The sequence below is a fragment of the Callithrix jacchus genome, chromosome 6, assembly GCF_049354715.1.
Source record: "Callithrix jacchus isolate 240 chromosome 6, calJac240_pri, whole genome shotgun sequence".
Classification (NCBI taxonomy): domain Eukaryota; kingdom Metazoa; phylum Chordata; class Mammalia; order Primates; family Cebidae; genus Callithrix; species Callithrix jacchus.
The window spans coordinates 104,622,955-104,645,010 of record NC_133507.1 but is presented as its reverse complement, the minus strand read 5'-3'; the positions used below and the strand labels follow the sequence as shown (position 1 = coordinate 104,645,010).

Here is a 22,056-nt window from a genome sequence, read left to right as displayed (position 1 = left end):
GAGGAGGGATTAAATATCCTAATCCTAGCTTTACGAAAAATTTATTATTATGACAAGAAAGGCACTATATGCGTATCAAATGAGAGAAAAATATTAATATGGAATTCAGAAATTGCAGATATTAAAAAGAGCTAATAATACAACTTAGTAATGACTGCATGCTTCTTTCTACAATTACTTAGATATTAAGGACCTCAAATCTAAATGAGGCATACTTTTGCCTTTTTTTCCCTCATACTGCCTCAAAAAACAGGAAGTCATAGATTGTTTATCCTTAATATCATCTATTTATTCATTGAATTGTAAGACTTTATTGTTATTTTAGAAGTGAAAGCTGAATCATATTAAAATTAACAGGCAACCAAACCTTTATCAAACTAAATGGAAGTCCAGAATTAAATTCAACAAATGTTTTGTGTGTCTACTACCTGCTGGACAGAGGTACGTACGACTCATTCTCTACCATTAGTGAATTTAGTCTAATGAAACAGAATTAAGAACATTAGAAAGAAAAATAAAAGAAACATCTCCCACACTAACATCACCAAGAGATCAGAAACTCTGAAACTATGAAAAACAGCTTCACAATTTTTTCATATATATGCTATGCATGTCCATATATCTTTTTTTTTTTTAAGAGACAGGCAGGGTCTTGCCCTGTTCTGTTACTCAGATTAGAGTACAGTAGCATGGTCATAGCTCATTGCAACCTTCAACTCCTGGGCTCAAGTGATCCTCCATCTCCCAAGTAGCTAGGACTACAGGCATGTACACCATTGCCTAGCTAATTTTTTATTTTTATTTTTGTAGACAGCATCTTACAATATTGCCCAGGCTGGTCTCAAACTCATGGCCTCAAGTGATCCTCCCTCCTCAGCCTCCCAAAGTGCTGGATTATAGGCATAAGCCACTGCTCCTGGCCCAGATTTTTTTAAAAATAGAAAAATTCAATTATATTGCTTTGTATTCCTTTATGACTATTTCTACCACTCCATATCAATTAGTATATTAACACTTAAAGATTACCATTTTGGTTTGTTTTAGAAATAGGGTCTCACTTTGTCACCCAGGTTCACAGTGCAATGGTGTAATCACAGCTCATTGCAGCCTCCAACTCCAGACTCCTGGCCTCAAGGGATCCTTCTGCCTCAGCCTCCCAGCTAGGAACTATAGGCATGCACCACCACACGCGGCTATTTTTTAAAATAAAATTCATCTTATTTTTTTTTTGAGACAAGGTCTCGCTCTGTTTTGCAGTGGCACAATCTTGGCTGAATGCAACCTCTGCCTCCCGGGTTCAAGCAATTCTCCCACCTTAGCTTCCCAAGTAGCTGGGACTACAGGGACATGCCACCATGCCTGGCTAATGTTTAGTATTTTTAGTAGAGACAGGGTTTTGCCTTGTTGGCCAGGCTGGTCTCGAACTCCTGACCTTAAATAATCCTCCCGCCTCAGTCTCCCAAAGTGCTGGGATTACAGGCATGAACCACCACGCACGGCCAAAAATCACTGTTTTTAACGAGTTACATAGTATTAATTGCAAAGATGTGCCAAAATCTGCCTAACCAACACCCTGTTGCCAAACACTCATGGTTACTTAATTTGGTGGCATGATGGGGAGGACTGTCAGGAAAAAAACGACAGCTAAAATTATTAACAGCTGTAAACTTAGCCCAGATGCTTTTTATAAAGACAGCTAGGAGTTCCTCTCCAAACACAAACACACACACACACACACACACACACACACGCACACACATGCACCCCAAACTTCTAGAAAAAAAGGCTTAATGTCATGTTATCCTTATCATCTGTGGTCAGTCTCTTCCTCTGCCTGCTACTGTCCAGGCTTTAGTATTAATTTTATCCTAAAGTATTTGTAGTAACTTTTCCTGATTTCCATCTCTGCTCATTCCAAATCCTACATTATCTCTACATAAAACTTCCTGAATGAAAATATAACCTCCCTGCTTGAAGACTACCTAATCTCAATTATTTGAGAGTAAATATTGCCAAATTTAGTATTTAATACTTTGAGCAATCAATTTGAATGACATAACCACTAAACCACCACCCAATGTTTTCATCTGCTACTGTCTTTCAAATATCCTCCAGTAAAATCCTAATAATCAGTTATCTGAACAGCCTACAACTTTCTACTCTATTATCTATGCTCTTCTCTCATCAGAAATGCATATCAAAGTACCACTATTTATAGATACAGAATCACAGATCTGAAAGGGAATGTAGAGATATCCTAGTCTACTCACCTTAATTTGCAAAGTAAAAATTACTACCATTTATGCAACAGCCCACAAAACTCCCATTCTAGCATTCTTTCCATTACACAGTGTTTCTCAAATTCCTGTGCGCCCAAGAATCAAGTCAATAGTTATTAAAAAGGAAACAAAGATTCTAGAGCCCCGTCCTCAAAAATGTTGTTCTTGTAATTTGAGTTAGGATCGGAACTCACATTTTTTTTTTAACAAGTACTTCAGTGATGCTAAAGCAAGGTGAGGGGCACGGGCAGAGTCAAAGCTTTGTATCACAGGAAATAACACAACAAGAATACAGTGAATATAGCAAGAATATAGCAATCAGTATATCATCTGAAATCTCTCATTTCTTCCCCTTATGCTAAAACATCCAAATAAAACAGTTACTCACTGCTACTTGTGCTGAATCCATAAATCTCAGACCAAAATAGTCGCTTTCAATAAGGTCCAGGTGGTACATAATCTGATCAAACAACTCTTGTCCTTTGGCTTTTTTCTGAATGGCAAGAAAATAAGTAAATTATTAAGTGGCTTATAAGATCAACACTCCTGAACAAAAGATGGTTTTAGTTATACAAGATCTCTTGAAGAAAGGAGGACTTGCAATACCAAAAGTATTACTATATAGCAGATAATGGATAAGACATTATAGTTTTCTAGTAAATCACTTAAGGCCAAAACCAAATTTGTGATCTATATGTTCTCCTGGAGAGTTAATTCCAATCAACCAACAAAAATTACCTTTGAGGTACAAATATTTGTGTGTGTAAGGATAAATTCCTGTATTGTTGTCAATTTTTAGAGTTGCTACTTTAAAAGGGCCATAACATCAACAGAAAAAGAAAACACACAAAAAAGGAAGTGTACTTTAGTAGAAAATATGTCAAACTACACTTTTAGTTTGTAATCTGTCAAACAGATTTTAGAGAAGAGACAGAAACTAGAAAATCTGTCAAACAGATTTTAGAGAAGAGACAGAAACTAGAATAATCAGTGAAGGTTTGATGGAAAAGAATCAGTCAGACTGGAAGAGAATGTAAGGCAAGAAATAACAAAACTGGGAGGGAGGAGGGAATATGAGATCATAAGATCTCATAACTACTGTGATGATGCAGAAGACACCAAATAGTAGCTTAATAAATAGCTAAGAAACTTTGTATGGAAAAAGCCATTCTCAAAGTGTGGTCTCAAGATAACTGAGGATTTCCAAGACCCTTTCAAAAGATTCGCAAGGTCCCAGGCTTCTCATATACCTGAAACAAAATGACACTTTGCAACGCAGTGAACATAGAAGCAGATAAGAGAACCCAAGTACCTTTTTTTTTTTTTTTTTTAAGAGATGGGTTTTCACCATGTTGGTCAGACTCATCTCGAACTCCTGACCCCAGGTGATCCACGCACCTCGGCCTCCCAAAGTGCTGGGATTACAGGCGTAAATCACCTCGCCTGGCTGAGAATCCAAGTACTTTCTATTAAGCCGGACATTAAACAGATTTGCAGCCAGGCGCAGTGGCTCACACCTGTAAACCCAGCACTTTGGGAGGCTGAGGCAGGTGGATCACCTGACGTCAGGAGTTTGAGACCAGCCTGACAAACATGGAGAAACGTCCGTCTTTACTAAAAATACAAAATTAGCCAGGCACTGTGGTACATGCCTGTAATCCCAGCTGCTCAGAAGGCTGAGGCAGGTGAATTGCTTGAACCCAGGAGGCAGAGGTTGTAGTAAGCCAAGATCATGCCATTGGGCAACAAGAGTAAAACTCCGTCTCAAAAAAAAAAAAACAAAAACAAAAACAAAAAGCCAGATTTGCAAAGCAAATGTGCTTAAAACAATGAAACTCTTCTAAGCTCTTTGTTGTTTTGGAAAATAGTTACTTTTATAACATGCTTTATATTATGTTAACATACAAGGGGTATGTTGTTGCTATATTAATAGACATTAATCAATTATTGATTGATCAGTTAATCAATAAATATTTTTAAATTTTTCAGTTTTAATTTCTAATATTATAACTATCGGTAGATTTAATCCACATAATCAGAAGCATTGTTGGGATCCACAATTTTCCTAATTGCTCATCCATGCCCCTCCCATGTGTAGAATTCTAAATTGTGATTTATGGCATTTCCTATTAAAAAATGAACATATAGTTGGATTGTTTATATCAATCTCTGCCTTTTAACTGACAAGTTTATTTCAACTTGTCCTGTGCTTTTTCTATGCTTCTTTTTAAATATTTTCTTTTAGATAAGTAAATTCATCGTCTATATTTCCTTTTATCAAGACAAGAACTCTAGCACACCCTCATGTCCTCTAATCTCCCCTCCACTCAATTCCCATCAACTTTTACAGATATACTTCTATTTTTTTTTTCTTTATTCTTAGCTAATTTTTTTAAAGACAACAACTTCTACTTGGGTATTTCAACCCCTTTAAGTTTACATGTCTTTCATGTGTACATTACATGTCTTGTAGCATCTGCTAGATTTGCAAATACTCGACTCATTTGAGTTCTTTCTCCAAATATGTTTCCCACATGGGCTTTGTACGGCTTTTCTTCTCAGGCCTTGGCCTTCTATATTTCGGAATATTTTTACCATCCCCTCACACTCAAATGACAATTGTATGGATAGAAATGTCAAGGATCACAGTTTCTTTCAATACTTTCTATAATACTCAAAAAAAATTATTCTATTATCTTCTTGAGTCAACACTGCTGTTGATAAGTATGATGTCAATCTCATTTTTCTTCCTTTGTAATGTTACTTGTCCACTTTTAGACTCTTCTCTAATAGTCTTTAATTTCACTGTACTGTGTACAAGTGGGAGCTTTTCTTAATTATATTGTATTCTATATGATCCTCTTCAATTTGAGATCTTTCAGCTTTCTTTAATTCTAGACATCAACCTCTATTCTATTGTTTTCTCAAATATTTCTCCATTGTCATTTTAAGTTTCCTACATTAATGCTGGCACCTTTTATTTTTAGCATACATTAATTATCCATTTAACAATACATATAATAGACAAAAGTTTGGGAAGCTTTAGTAATATGACAAAATTACATTTAAAACAATGACAAGACTAGAATTTTAATTTTGCTATTATATTCCAAGTTCAAATTCACTGAGGAATACCTACGTCTCATCTAGATTTCACCTGAAATGTCACCTGAGATCAGTAAGTCAGATACCCTACTTCTTACGCAACAACTTCTAGCTCATTCGCAAAATTACTCTCAATGCCTGAGTTCTCCAACCACATGGGGAATTTCCAGTACACTGACCCAAACTTCACAGGCATCAGCCTCATTTCTCCTTTTTTTAAAGTATAACACAATTTTCCATATTAACTATTTTTAAGTATAAAATTCAGTGCCATCAAAAATATTCACCATGTTGTACAACTGTCACCACTACCCATTTCCAGAACTTGTCACTATCCCAATCAGAAACACTATACTCATTAAAAAAATCATTTTTCACTTGCCCTCATCATTACCCCTAGTAATCTCTCTCCCATTAATACTTTCTGTCTCTATGAATTTACCTATTCCATGTATCTCACATAAGTAGAATCATACAGTATTTGTCCTCGTTTCCGGCTTATTTCACTCATAATGTTTTTAAGGTTCATCCATGTTATAAAATATAACAAAATTTCATTCCTTTTTAAAGCTGAAAAATATTCCATTGCATGTAAATACCATTTTGTTTACTTCTTCAAGTACGAATGTACATTGGGGATTTTTCCACCTTTTCAGTTTGGAATACGGATGTGTAAGTATCTGTTTGAATCTCTGCTTTCAGCTCTTCCTGGTATACACCTAGGAGTACAACTGCTGGGTCATATGGTAATTCTATGTTTAACTATTTTTATATTTTTTTATTTTTTCTGAGACAGGTCTCACTCTGTGGGCCAGGCTGGAGTGCAAGGGTGTGATCTAGGCTCACTACAACCTCCACACCTGGGGTTCAAATGATTCTCGTGCCTCAGCATTTATGTAGCTGGGACTAAGGTGTACCACCGCACCAGGATAATTTTTGTATTTTTATTAGAGATGGGGTTTTGCCATGTTGGCCAGGCTGGTCTCGAACTCTTGGCTTCAAGCCTGTGAAGTGCTGGGATTACAGGTGTGAGCCACTGCATACAGTCATATATTTAACTTTTGAGAAACTGTCAAACTGTTTTCTACAGTGGCAGCACTATTTCACATTCCCTCTAAAAATGTATAACAATTCCAGTTTCTCCACATCCTTGCCAACATTTGTTACTTTCTCTTTTACTTTTTAAAAATAGCCACCTGGCCGGCTGTGGTGGTCATGCCTGTAATCCCAGCAATTTTGGAGGCTGAGGCAGGAGGATCACCTGAGGTGAGAAGTTCAAGACCAGCCTGAACAATATGGTAAAACCCTGTCTCTTAAAAAAAATATATAGCCACCTGATGGGTTTGAATAAGTCTCTCTCATTGTGGCTCTGCCTCAAATTTCCCTACTGATTAGTGATGTTGAAAATATTTTGATGTGCTTATTAATAGGTATTAGGATATGTGCACTGATTAGTACTGCATTTTAATATGTGCATTGATTTTAATGCCTATTCAATATATGCATTTACTATATATCAATGAGCATGCCATTGTAATCTGTGTTAATATCTCATTGCATATAGGAATATATCATAATTTCTTTATCCAGGCCCACAATGGTGGATTTCTGATGTGCTTCTACACTGTGGTTTTTACAAACAGCTTCAGTGAATATCTTTGCACTCATATTTTGGCAAGTTTTTGTAAATATCTCCAAAGGATAAATTCTGAGTGAATTTCTGGATCCAGTGTATGTGCCCTGTTAATCTTCGCAGATGTTACAAAATTTCCTTCCAAAAAGGTCAAATCAATCTGTGCCGCAATTACGGTATGATAATGATTTCTCCACAATCTAACAGGAGTGAGTATCCTCAAACTTTTCAGTGAAGAAAATAGTATGTCCTCATTGTTTTGATTTACATCACATTAGGAGTGAGATTACCCTTTCTTCCTCCATTCTTTTCCTCCCTCCCTGTCTTTTGTCATCTGCTTTTCTATTTTATCACTTTTCCTGTTTGATTTTTTTTCTCCATGAATTGATTCTGTTTAGTATGTTGTGAATATCTTCTCCTGGACTGTCATCTTCTAAGATACATAACATAAATTTAACTATGATTTCTTCTAAAAACTTTAGGCATTTTTAAGTGGCATGTTATGTGCCAATATAATCATAAAACTGTTTCTTTATTCAAATTCATTAACTTATCAAAGATTGAATGTTTCAGGGCCAAAATTCTGTACTGATTTTTTGAGACATGGTTTGCCCTTTAGATCAATTCCATTTCCCTTTAAGACATTTTCTGCTCTATACATTGACTTATAAATTTCAGGAACACCAATCATTCCCACATAGAACAATTTGTTTTCTCTTCCATATATATTATTTTATCTAATTGTTTTAGAGTTGTGCTCTTTTTCACTGTGAAAATCTCAACCTTTTTTCTTTGTCAGTAAGCTGTTAACTGATTTATTTTTCTAAGAGTGGAAAATCTATCTTCTTAGTTCTCACACTTCAGATCAGTCGTTATTTTTATCACCACATCTTCAAGCTCGTTAACATCCTTTCAAAGTTCATCTGTGGTCATTGCAAAGAATTTAGATTTTTCTCTTGGGTTATGTTTTCTTCCACAGTAGATTCTTCACCTGTCCTTTTCCTGGGTTGCATGCTCACTTGCTCTCTTCCTTCCTTCCCTCTCTTTCTTGGTCAAGGCTTCAGTGTGCTTACAGGGTGATGTGTATGGCATGCACATGTTAGCAAGCTGCTCCTTTCTCACCTGGTCTGTGGCTTGTTGGTCTTCCAGCCGTTGCCTAGAAGTGTTTCATTTGGAGGTTTACTTTGGGAGGTGTAAAGCAGTCAGAGCATCTACCACATTTGTTGTGTTGGATTTCTCAGCAAGTATAGCAAATCCCATGCCCAGCCCAGGTTCACCCTAACTTTGCACAGTTGCCATCTTGGACTTTCATAGTGGGGACTATCTTTGGGACTTGGATTTCCTATACTGGGAGCTACCTTTGAAGCTTGTATAGTTCAATTCAACATGAGACTTTTTATGTATTGGCTTGGACTTTTATATTTCATATTTTCTTTGGAGAAATGTATAAATTTTATGCCCATTTTTAATTGGCTTTTGTTGTGATTGCTGAGTTACAGGAGTTCTTTATATATTCTGGATATTAATCTCTTATCATCTGTCTGATTTGCAAACATTTTCTCACATTCTATGGGTTATCTTTTTACTCTCTTGGCAGTATCCTTTAATATACAAAAATGTTTTAAGTTTTGATGAAGTCCAACTTATTTGTTGTGTTGCCTATGCTTTTGTTATCATATCCAACAAAATCACTGGCGTATCTAATGTCATGAAGATTTTTCTGTTTTTTTCTAGGAGTCATATAGTTTTAGCTCTCTCACTATGTCTTTGAGCCATCTTTACATTAATTTTTGCATATTGTGTAAGAAAAAGGTCTGACTTCTTTCTTTTCCATGTAAGTATCCAGTTTTCTCATCACCATTTGTTGAAAAGACTGTCTTTTCCCTACTGAATGATTTTGGCACCCTTGTCAAAAGTCATTTTACCATACTTGCAAGAGTTTGTTTCTAGTCTCTCTATTCTATTCCACTGGTCAATGTCTGTCTGTATCACTGGTACCACACTGCTGTTTTTTTTTTTCTTTTATAGAAATGGGGTCTTGCTATATTGCCCAGCCTGGTCTTAAACTCCTGGTCTCAAGCAATCCTCCTGCCTCAGTCTCCCAAAGCACTGGAATTACAGGTGTGAGCCATCACACAGATCCACAGTTTTTGATTCTGTAGTTTCATGGTAACTTTTGAAATCAGCAACTGTGAGTCCTCTAACTTTTCTTCTTCCGTTTCAAGATTGTTTTGGCTCTATTTGGGCTCCCTTGAGATTCCATATGGATTTTAGAATGGCTTTTTCTATTGTTGTAATTAACATCATTGAGATTTTGATAGAAATTGCATTTAATCAATGGATCACTTTAGGTAGTACTGTCTTCTTAACAAGATTAAGTCTCCAAATTCTTGAATGTGGGATATCTTCCTACTTATTTACGTGTTCTTTCATTTCTCTTAGCAGTGTTTAATAGTGCAAGTCTTCTGCCTCCTTGGTTAAATTTATTCCTAAGCATTTTATTTTATTAGATGCTATTATAAATTAAATTGTTTTCTTAATTTCATTTTCAGATCATTGCTAAATTCATTTATTAGCACCAAAAGGTTTTTTTTTCTCCAACAAAATCTTTGGTTTTGTACATATAAGATCATGTCATCTTAAACAGAGGTAATTTTATTTCTTGCCTTCCTATTTGGATTCATTTCTTTTTTTCTGCTGAATTGCTCTGGCCAGAAGTAACAATACTATGTTGAACAGAAGAGGCAACAGCAAATATCTTTATCTTGTTCCTGATCTAGGGGAAAAAGAAACTCCTACTTTTAAATTTCATTTATTTCTTAATTTTTTTTATTGTATGCTTCCTATTATATCTTTTCTTTCCTGCTATGGAAAGAATTCCTAAATATGATCTTCCAACTCAGTAATTTCTCCTTCATCTTAATTGATCCTAATTTCATCCCATCAACTGTGTTCTATATATTATACTTCTTATATCTAGTATTTCCCTTTGATCCTTTTAAGTTTTTGTTCTTGTTTCATGTTGTTAGTATCTTATCTTTTAGAAAACTTATTAGACTTTTCTTTGTATTCCATCTGCCTTTGCTTCTACTATATACATAAAGATATTAACAATGTAAAACAAGAAAACACACACATACACACAGTTTGTTGTCTTTTACTTGAGCTTTGAGGTGCTTGTGCTCATTTATCTCCTTATTTTGGATATATTCATTTAGGAATATGAGTTACTTTCTATAGATTACGTGTAACAAGAGAAAGGCCTAACTCTAGTCTGTACCTACTGGCTCCATTTAGCACTGAAAAATCCCTGGGGGAATAGAAGAATTCTAGGGAGGAGAGCCCTAACAACCAGAAAATCACAGTTAATCACTTCCCATTATACAAATAACTCCCTCAGGTTAATAATTCATTCCCTGTCCACAGAAAAAAAAGGAAAGTAGCACTGGGAAGGAGGCATTTTTTAAAATTATAATTCAATGCCCTCTAAGAGTTTGGTGGAGGAAGGGTAGGAAATTTAGGTAAGGAAATTTTAGAGGATTTTTAGAGGTAGGAAACGTTTTAGGCAGTGCTATTATGATTTATTCTTGAAGACACTTCCACCCACTGTCTGAGTCACAGCTATCACACCCCTTAAAAGAGATACTATCAAGACAAAATTTGGAGCAGGGGGATAAGACCTTCATCCAAACTGCCTTTTATCTCAATTATCCTTCCACAGTTATAGTAGCAGTCCCCTAAAGCGGACTGCAGCCACTATTACCACACACACACTCCAGTACCAACACTCCTTATCTTTTCAGTTTTATGATCATTCATGGGTTAATCTTAGGAGAGGACACTACCAGCCCTTATTACTTCAATATCTTATCCCAAACTGGACAAGAATCCTCATTAAAAATCTGTGATTGGAAATAATCTTAACTTCCTTTAGGGATGAACTTGTTTCAAAGTTAAAGGTCTGTTTCAAATATTATTTCTAATTTCTTTGATGTATTCAACAATTTTTTTTTTTTTTTTGAGACGGAGTTTCACTCTTGTTACCCAGGCTGGAGTGCAATGGCGCGGTCTCGGCTCACTGCAACCTCCGCCTCCTGGGTTCACGCAATTCCTCTGCCTCAGCCTCCCGAGTAGCTGGGACCACAGGCACGTGCCACGGTGCCCAGCTAATTTTTTGTATTTTTAGTAGAGACGGGGTTTCACCATGCTGCCCAGGATAGTCTCAATCTCTTGACCTCGTGCTAGGATTACAGGCGTGAGCCACCGCGCCCGGCCCATATTCAACAATTTTCTTAAAGAGACAGGGGTCTCACTATGTTGCCAGGCTGGAATTCAGTGGCTATTCACAGGTGTAATCACAGTTCACTACAGCCTCAAACTCCTAGCCTTAAGCGATCCTCCCACCTCAGCCTCCTGAGTAGCTGGGACTACAGGTACTCATCACAGAGCTTGGTTTATTGAACAAACATTAACAAAACACCATGTGTCAGGCACTGTACTAAGGAATTAAACAGGAAAACAAAACAGGTAAGCCCCTGCCTTCAACAAGCTTACCTTCAATTAAAGAAAAGAAAGCCAGGCATGGTAGCTCATGCCTATAATCCCAGCACTTTAGGAAGCCAAGGCAAGAGGATCACTTAAGGTCAGGAATTCCGAGACCAGCCTGGATAACAGAGTAAGACCCCATGTCTACAAAACATTTTTTTAGAAATTTTAGAAGAAGCTTATATCCTAGCAAGTGAAGAAAGTACTAGCTAGCTAGTGATAAAGATTAGAAAGAACAAGGTAACTATGGGAAGTGGTGTTTAAATGGGGCCCATTTAATAAAGATTAGAAAAGAGACTGAATGACATAAAAGTCAACTGTGCAATTATCTAGAGAAAATGTATCCCAGGCAGACATCACAATAAATGCAAAATTCCCAACTGTGTGTGTGTGTGTGTGTGTGTGTGTGTGTTTCAATAATAAAATAAACCAATTGAATATTTAAACATACTTGTTCTATCAACACAATGGAAAAGAAAGAGAAAGTCATGATCAGAAATGACAAAACTACTGGTTTTAAACAATGCTTGTAACAACAACAAAGTACTGCTAACAAACTCAGGGCCTCAAAGCACTGCAAACAATATGACTTACTGGCTGATGGACTGATTTTGAGACAGGGTCTTGCTCTGTCACACAAGCTAGAATGCAGCGGCATGCATGGCTCACCACAGCCTTGACCTCCAGGGCTCAAGGAATCATCAATCCTCAGCCTCCCAAGTTGCTAGGACTACAAGCATACACCGCAACGCCTAGCTAATTTTTGCGTTTTTTTTTTTTTTTAAACAGGGTTTTACCACGTTGTCAAGTCTGGTCTTGACTGCCTCAGCTCCCAAAGTGCTGGGTTATAGGCATGGTCACACTGAGCCCAGTTAACAAATTTAATTATGCTAAAATATGCTAATGGAAATCACCCTAAAAGGAACACAAAATATTTATACACTATAGCAGAAAGCCACAGAAGTCTGCTGCTGAATTCATTTATCTGGTACCAACCATAAATGTTTCCATTACCTTCATTCTAAGGGGTATTTCTAAAATTAATTTCATATTCCATCAACATTGCATATTTGTTTCAAGACCAAAGGGAAGCACTGCTTTAAAAATAACTCCCCACCTTATTCTGCCCAAGCATCATTTGGTAGACTCCCGAAGTACTATGATTGTGCTCTACGGAGAAAAAGAATGGGCTTCTGCCAGCTAGACAGCTGCCTCTTCAGAACAAAAATGCTTTCAAGATTATATATTGACTCTTCCTTAATAGATACCAATTCTAAGCCAACCAATAGTGAACACAGGCATTTCTAGGTTCCTGAAGTAAACGATGCATGATTTTATTTTTTTCAGACAGGGTAACTCTGTTGTCCAGGCTAGAGTGAGGTAGGGGGATCTTGGTTCACTGCAGCCTCAACCTCCTGGGCTTAAGCGATCCTCCTGCCTTGGCCTCCCAAGTAGTTGGGACCACAGGTGAGCACCATCAGAGCTGGCTAATTTTTTTTTTCTTTTTTTTAGATAGAGACAGGGTTCTCATGATGTTACCCAGGCTAGTCTCAGGCTCCTGGGCTCAAGCAATCCTCCCACCTCAGCCTCCCAAAGTATTGACATTATAGGCATGAGCAAAAAGGCAACAAGGCACAATCTGTTTTAGGTTGGTCCCAAAGTAACTGCGGTATTTGCCATTAAAAACTATTGCAAAACCCATAATTATTTTTTTTAAGGAGGGGGATGGAATTTCACTCTTGTCGCCTAGGCTGGAGTACAGTGGTGTGGTCTCAGCTCACTGCAACCTCTGCCTCCTGGGTTTAAGCAATTCTCCTTCCTCAGCCTCCCTGGTAACTGGGATTACAGGCACCTGCCACCACGCCAGGCTAATTTCTGTATTTTCAGTAGAGATGAGGTTTCACCATGTTGGCCAGGCTGGTCTTGAGCTCCTGACCTCAGGTGATCACCCACATCAGCCTCCCAAAGTGCTGGTATTACAGGCATGTGCCACTGCACCCAGCCCATAATTACTTTGGCTCCAACCGAATAACAAAAATCTGATATCCAAAAAAAAGAATTTCTTAGAACATCTTACTCTTTTAGTGACAGCATGTAATTTTTAAAAAACTTCATTGTCAGTCCAGCCTTCCAGAGAAAAAAACTACATACCATTTCGTGAAAATAAGTCACAGATAACAAGTAAATGCAGTAACTGTACTATGTTGGTTTCAGGAAGATTTCTGATTCTAACCCAGAAATAAAATGTTATCATTGATAAGATGAAAAGCACTGTCATGATAATATTCATTCTGGGTGAGTGAACACCCATCTCAATCATCATTTGAGAAATAATTATCAGCCTGCTAACATCAACCTTAGAAATGGTGTTCTAAATCAATTGTTTCTATTCCATTCTGTATTTTTAGAGTTTTTAATTTCATTACACACTTAACAGTACATACAGGAAAATTTTCATTACAGAAAAAATACATATTTGACATAATATTCAATTCCTGGACAGACACCTATTATGTGTTAATGCTACTTATACAGACGAATATGCTTATATTTGCCCTCAAGCAATCACAAGTTTCTTAGAATAAAGTTATAAACAACTACTTTAAACACAATAAATGTGAATGCTATTCTTATAGTATAACAAAATGCTAACTAAATGAGGGTGAGTTGTTCATTCTGTCTCAAGTATTAAAGGCTTCAGAGGATTTTATATTCAAAATTGGGCCTGGAAATGTAAACAGAACTCTGCTAACCTAGATAAAAACAAAATACAGATCTGATCTTGACAGTCTAAGGAAGGGTTTAGGAAAGAAAAGACTGAAGGCAAGACTCAGAAGACAATGTGGCAGAAGTTGCCAATGGAATATGATTTGCCTAAAATAGCCACATGGAATGTTACTCTGTTCTTTAAAATCCTTTGTTCCTCATCACCTACAAATTAATGTGCAAACCCCAGGGCACAAAACAGTCCTTCCTAGCTGTTCCTTACTTATTATTATATATCACAGCCTTATCTCCTCTATCATTTCAGCATTTTTATCTGCTTGTAATCTCCCCAGTAAGTCATGACTCTGAATCCTTGCAAAATGCATTTCTTTCTGCTTAGAATGTCCTTTACGCCTTAACGAACTTTTAAAATCTGTAAAATGTCTATAATCCCAGCTACTAAGGAGGCTGAGGCAGGAGAATCACTTAAACCCCAGAGGCAGAGGTTACAGTGAGCCAAGATCGCTCCTCTGCATTCCAGCCTGGGCAACAGAGCCAGACTCCATCTCAATAATGTAACATAACCTAACATAAAGATAATTTGGCAGGTAGGGGCTTGGGAATCAGAGAATTCTGAATAGCCAGGTTGAAGATGGGATCATACAGGGTCAAAGTGAGTTATTGTTGCTGTCTTCTGTTCCTGAGTGGGATGGCAGAACTGGTTGAGCCAGATCACCGATCTGGGTGGTGTCAGCTGATCCATCCGGTGCAGGTCTGCAAAATATCTCAAGCACTGATCTTAGGTTTTACAACAGTGATGTTATCCTCAGGAGCAATCTGGGGAGGTTCAGACTCTTGGAGCCAGGCGCTACATGACCCCTAAACTGCAATTTCTAATCCTGTAGCTAATTTGTTCGTCCTGCAAAGGCAGACTGGTTCCCAGGCAAGAAGGGGGTCTTTTCAGGAAAGAGCTATTACCAATTTTGTTTCATAGTCAAACCATGAACTGAATTCTTTCCCAAAGTTAGTTTGGCCTATGCCCAGGAATGAACAAGGACAGCTTAAAGGTCAGAAGCAAGATGGAGTTTGCCAAGGGGGTTTCAATCCCTCCTTTTGTGTATCATAGCACCTTATTCTCAAGGTGTGGGATACAAAGACTGGAAAAGCCATCAATCACTCTGGCTTCTTCCTGCTGACAGGGAGCAGGAGTAGAACCGCTTTGCAGCTGTGTGAGTGTACTCATGCAGGCCAGGCTGGGGTTCCAAGGCTTGCATGACAAAGGCAGTAGAAGTTTTACCAATAGTTTTAGCACAGCATTTAAACAGACAGTGTACTATAAGGTAAATAATGAGTTTTAGGATAAGGAGTGCAATTTCCAGTTTTAAAAGTAAAGAAGTGAAAGCATTTGTTTGCGGACTCAGAGCCCACGAAAAATTTAGGATTTCAGTCTAAATTGAAGAAAAATAACGCAAAAACAACAGGTATTATAGGCAGTTTCAGTATTACCTTTTCATCAGCTTTCCATCTTTCTCAGCAGAAGGTATTTCTCCTAGAATGTTCTTCCTCCCATCTCTACCTATGTATATAAAACCAATTACCTATAATCCCAGCACTTTGAAAGGCCGAGGCGGGTGAATCACTTGAGGTCAGGAGTTCGAGACCAGCCTGACCAACATGGTGAAACCCCGTCTCTACTAAAAATAGAAAAATTAGCTGGGTATAGTGGCGGGCGCCTGTAATCCCAGCTACTTGAGAGGCTGAGGCAGGAGAATCGCTAGAAACAAGGAGACAGAGGTTGCAGTGAGCCAAGATCACGTCCCTGCACTCCAGCCTGAGCAACAGAGTGAGACTCTTTGTCTCAAAATCAACAACAAAACCAATTACTGAGGAACATTTTTCCTGATCATTTAAAGAAACTCAGATCTGCCCTAACCAGCCATTCTCCAGCAGCTGTGCTATCTCCCTCCTTCCATCCATTGCCAAATCTCATTGCAATCCTGCATTGTCCCTTCACATACTTCCTAAACTAATCAATATTAAGCACCTACTATGTACAAGGGACTATAAGAGGTCCAAAATATATGACCGTCTCCAATAATTCCCTTAGCCCTCTGAAATCTGGCTTTCGAACACACCTTCCTACCAAAACTCTTTGCTTCACTTCCATCCTTTTTCTTTCTTCACGACAGCCAACTACCTTCTTATCATCTTTGACATAATTAATATACCCCCTCCCACCAGAGTTAGAACTATGTTTTACTCATCTTTATTCCCTCCCTGAACTATATCCAAGTACTAAGCACTAGTCTTCAATCCCCTCCACCATATCCACGTAATAAGTAGGCACTCTTTCTTATGCAGCCTCACTATCACTGTAAGTCTACAGCCCCATCATTTTGTACCTACATTACCATAGTGGTCTCCAGGCTTGATTTTTTTCGGTAACAAATCAAGCATATCACCTCTAAATTAAATCTATATATCTTTTTTTTTCTTGCTCTGTTGCCCACATGGGAGTATAGTAGCATGATCATAGCCCACTGCAGTCTGTAACTCCTGGGCTCACGCAGTCCTCCCACCTCCAGCCTTCTGAATAGTTGGAGCCACAAGTGTACACCATGAAACCTGCCTAACTTTTTTTATTTTCTGTTGAAACGGGGTATTCTTGTGTTGCCTAGACTGGTGAAACTCCTAGACTCAAACTATCCTCCTGCCTTGGTCTCTCAAAGTACTGGGATTACAGGCATGAGCCACTATGCCCAATCATGTTTCTTACTACTAAAAAATCTTAAGTGGAATAAAATACAAATAGACAAAAATCTATGCATTCTTTCTTTAAAAAAAAATAGCTTTATTGAGCTATAACTCACACACCATTCACCCATTAAAAGTAAACAATTCAATGGATTACAGTATATTAACAGATATATACAACCACCACAAAAATCAATTTTAGAACATTTTCATAAGCTCAAAGAGAAACCCTAAGCCACACACAGTGGCAAGTGCCTATAGTCCCAGCTACTTGGGGGGCTGAGGTGGATAACTTGAGTCTGAGTTCAAATCTAGCCTGGGCAACAGCAAGATACCCATCTCTAAAAAAAAAGAAATCCCATATACTATAGCTGCCAACCCATACAACCCTATCAGTTCCCATTTACTCAGGTTGCCCTAAGCAAACACTAATCTACTTTCTTTCCCTTACAGATTTCCCTATTCTGAAATTTCACATGAATGAAATCACACGGTCTTTTGCGACTAGCTTCTTTTAAGAGAATAATGTTAAATTCAACTGTGTTTTAGCAGTACACTTCATTTTCTTTATGACTAAATAACATTCCATTATATGAATATTGCACATTTTATTTATCCATTTACTACTGATGAACACCCAGGTTGTTCCTACTTTTAAACTATTATGAATAGTGCTGCTATAAATATTTGTTACAAGTTTTTGTGCATTATGTTTTCCATCCTCTTGGAGCTATGCCTACAAATGTAATTGTTGGGTCATGTGGTAACATTTGAGTAACTGCCACGCTATTCTCCAAAGCAGCTGCACCATTTTACATTCCTATCAGCAGTGTCTGAGGGTTCTGATTTGTCCATATCCTCACTAACACTTAATATTATCTGACTTTATTTCAGCCTTCTTAGTGGGTGTAAAGCTGTATCTCACTGTGGTTTTATTTTGCATTTCTATGATGACTAATGATGTTGAGCTTCTTTTCATGTGCTTGCTTGTCATTTATGTAACCTATCTGGAGAAATGTCTATTCAGATCCTTCACCCATTTTTAAATTAGGTGTTCTTTATATATTCCAAATACAAGTTCCTTATCAGATATATAATTTGCAAATACTTTCTCTTATTTTGTGTACAACAGTCTCGTAGCTTCTTTGATGGTATCCTTCAAAGGCCAAATGAAAAATTTTTCATTTTGAGGAAGTCCAATTTATTTACTTTTTCTTTAGTTGCTCATGCTTTCTGTGTCATGTAAGAAAGTGGTGCCAGGCTGGGTGCAGTGGCTTAAGACTGTAATCCCAACACTTTGGGAGGCTAAGGCAGGTGGATCACTTGAGGTCAGGAGTTCAAGACTAGCCTGGCAAACACGGAGAAACCCTGTCTCTATCAAAAATACAAAAAATTAGTTGGGTGTGGTGGTGGGTACCTGTAATCTCAGCTACTCAGGAGGTTGAGACAGGAGAATTGCATGAACACAAGAGGCAGAAGTTGCAGTGAGCCAAGACTGCACCACTGCGCTACAGCCTAGGCAACAGAGTGAGACTCTGTCTCAAAAAAAGAAAGAAAGTGGTGCCATATCCAAGGTATAAAGATTTACTCCTAAATGTTTGAGGTGATGGATATCTCATGTACCCTGATGTGATCATTTGCCCATGTATCAAAATAGCACTATGTACCCCCCAAAAAAGTACTCTATCAATAAAAAATACAAAAAATGGGCCAGGTGCAGTGGCTCACACCTGTAATCCCAGCACTTTGGGAGGCCGAGGCGGGTGGATCACGAGGTCAAGAGATCGAGACCATTCTGGTCAACATGGTGAAACCCCGTCTCTACTAAAAATACAAAAAATTAGCTGGGCATGGTGGCGCATGCCTGTAATCCCAGCTACTCGGGAGGCTGAGGCAGGAGAATTGCCTGAACCCAGGAGGCGGAGGTTGCGGTGAGCCGAGATCGCGCCATTGCATTCCAGCCCGGGTACCAAGAGCAAAACTTCATCTCAAAAAAAAAAAAAAAATACAAAAATTATGCCTATATTTTTTTTCTAAGGATTTATAGTTTTAGCTCATAATTTTAGGCCTTTATTCTGAGGTTAATTTTTGTATACAGTTTAAGGTGAGAGTCCAACTTCATTCTTTTGCATATGGAAATACCACTTCCCCTAGTACCATTTGTTAAAAAGACTATTCTTTACCCCATTAAATGGTCTTGGCACCCTTGTTAAAAAAAAAAAAAAAAAAAAAAAAAAAAAAAATCGGTTGACTGCATGGGTTTATTTCTGGGTCCTCAACTTATCATTTCTTTGTAGTAAATCCTAAAATTGGAAGTATGTGTCCTCCTAGTTACTGTTTTTCAATATTGTTACCTATTAACAGGTTCTTGCAATTCCTTATGAATTTTAGAATCAGCTTGTAAATTCCTACAAGTAGGTCAGCTGGAATTCTCACGGGGACTGCACTGCCATCCTACCAACCTTAAGTCTTCAAATTCATGAACATGGGATGGTTTTCATGTATTTAAAATTATAACTATACATGGTCTTATATAACTTAAAGCCTTTAGAATCTGTATCAGTAAAGTATATAAGGTATATAAAAATTGTTATCTATTAACCTTAAATGTAAACAGCTAAATGCCCCAGTTAAAAGAAACAGACTGGCAAACTGGATTAAGAGACAAGATCCATCGGTGTGCTGTATTCAGGAGACCCATTTCGTGTGCAAAGACGCATATAGGCTCAAAGTAAAGGGATGGAGGAAGATTTATCAAACAAATGGAAAGCAAAAAAACCCCAAAAAACAAAAAATAACAACAAGAAAAAACAGCAGGGGTTGCAATCCTAGTCTCTGATAAAACAGACTTTAAACCAATAAAGATAAAAGACAAAGAAGGATATTACATAATGGTAAAGGAATCAATGCAACAAGAAGAGCTAACTATCCTAAATATATATGCACCCATATTCATTAAGCAAGTTCTTAAGAGACCTACAAAGAGACTTAGACTCCCACACAATAATAGTAGGAAACTTTCCTTACTGTCAACATTAGATAAAAAAGACAGAAACTTAACAAGGATATTCAGGACTTGAACTCAGCTCTGGACCAAGCAGACCTAACAGACATCTATATAACTGTCTACCCCAAATCAACAGAATATGCAGTCTTCTCAGCACCACATCTCATTTATTCTAAAACTGACCACATAATTGGAAAACACTCCTCAGCAAATGCAAAAGAACAGAAATTATAACAAACAGTCTCTAAGACTACAGCGCAATCGAATTAGAACTCAGGATTAAGAAACTCACTCAAAATCACACGACTACATGGAAACTGAACCACCAGCTCCTGAATGACTACTGGGTAAATAACAAAATTAAGACAGTAATAAATAAGCTCTTTGAAATCAGTGAGAACAAAGATACAACATACCAGAATATCTAGAACACAGCTAAAGCACTGTTTAGAGGGAAATTTATGGCACTAAATGCCCACAGGAGAAAACAGGAAAAATCTAAAATTGACACCCTGACATCACAATGAAAAAACTAGAGAAGGAAGAGTAAACTAATTCAAAAGCTAGCAAAAAACAAGATGTAACTAAGATCAGAGCAGAACTGAAGGAGACAGAGACATGAAAAACCCTTCAAAAAAAAAAAAAAATCAATGAATCCAGGAGCTGGTTTTTTGAAAAGATTAACAAAATAGCCAGACTCATAAAGAAGAAAAGAGCCAGACTAATTGCTGACCAGACTAATAAAGAAGAAAAGAGAGAAGGATAAAACAGACACAATAAAAAATGATAAAGGGGAGATAACACTGCTGATCCCACAGAAAACAGAAACTATCATCAGAGAATACTATAAACACTTCTACGCAATTAAACTAGAAAATCTAGAAGAAATGGATAAATTCCTGGACACAAATACCCCTCCCAAGTCTAAATCAGGAAGAATTCAAATCCCTGAATAGAGCAATAACAAGTTCCTAAATTGAGGCAGTAATCCTACCAGAGGTACAGAGAGGAGCTGGTTATCATTCCTTCTGAAACTATTCCAGACAACAGAAAAAGAGGGACTCCTCCCTAACTCCTGAGGCCAGGATCATCCTGATACCAAAACCTGGCAGACACAACCATAAAAGAAAATTTCAGGCCAATAGTCTTCATGAAAATCGATGTGAAAATTATCAATAAAATACTGGCAAATCAAATCCAGCAGCACAGCAAAAAGCTCATCTGCCACAATCAAGTCAGCTTTATCCCTGGGATGCAAGGCTGGTTCAACATACACAAATCAATAAACATAATCCATCACATGAACAGAACCAGTGATAAAAACCATACGATTATCTCAATAGATGCAGAAAAGGCCTTTGATAAAATTTAACATCCTTTCATGCTAAAAACTCTATAAACTAGGTATTGATAGAATGTATCTCAAAATAATAAAAGCTATTTATGACAAACCCACAGCCAATATCATACTGAATGGGCAAAAGGTGGAAGCATTCCCTTTGAAAACTGGCACAAGACAAGGATGCCCTCTCTCCCCACTCCTGTTCATCATAGTATTAAAGTTCTGGCCGGGGAAATCAGGCAGGAGAAAGAAATAAAGGTATTCAAATAGAAGAGAAAACGTCAAATTGTCTCTTTTTGTAGATGACATGATTATACATTTAGAAAACCCCACTGTCTGAGCTTAAGCTGATAAGCAACTTCAGCAAAGTCTCAGGATACAAAATCAATGTGCAAAAATCACAAGCATTCCTATACACTAATAATAGACAGACAGAGAGGCAAATCATGAGTGAACTCCCAATCACAACTGCTACAAAGAGAATAAAATATCTAGGAATACAATTCACAAGGGATGTGAAAGACTTCAAGGAGAACTACAAACCACTGCTCAAGGAAATAAGAGAGGACACAAACAATGGAAAAACATTCCATGCTCATGGATAGGAAGAATCAATACTATGAAAATGGCCATACTGCCCAAAGTAATTTATAGATTTAACATTATACCCATCAAGCTACCCTTG

General features: G+C 37.5%; 1 protein-coding gene across 13 annotated transcripts in view; it reads right to left on the bottom strand.

The window, feature by feature from the left end:
* The window catches only part of EPB41L5 (erythrocyte membrane protein band 4.1 like 5), a 149,514-nt gene that overhangs the window by 116,970 nt on the left and 10,488 nt on the right, over nucleotides 1-22,056 (bottom strand). For 8 of the 13 annotated variants that reach the window (XM_078327974.1, XM_035305094.3, XM_078327971.1 and 5 more), the window contains one exon: nucleotides 2,668-2,772. The exons of 4 other annotated variants lie outside the window; for them this stretch is intronic. In XM_078327974.1, the coding sequence (XP_078184100.1) occupies nucleotides 2,668-2,772 (105 nt within the window). Of the gene's footprint in view, nucleotides 1-2,667; nucleotides 2,773-15,774; nucleotides 15,845-22,056 lie in introns of all 13 variants that reach the window. One more of the 13 variants, XM_078327976.1, reaches the window with a different exon arrangement.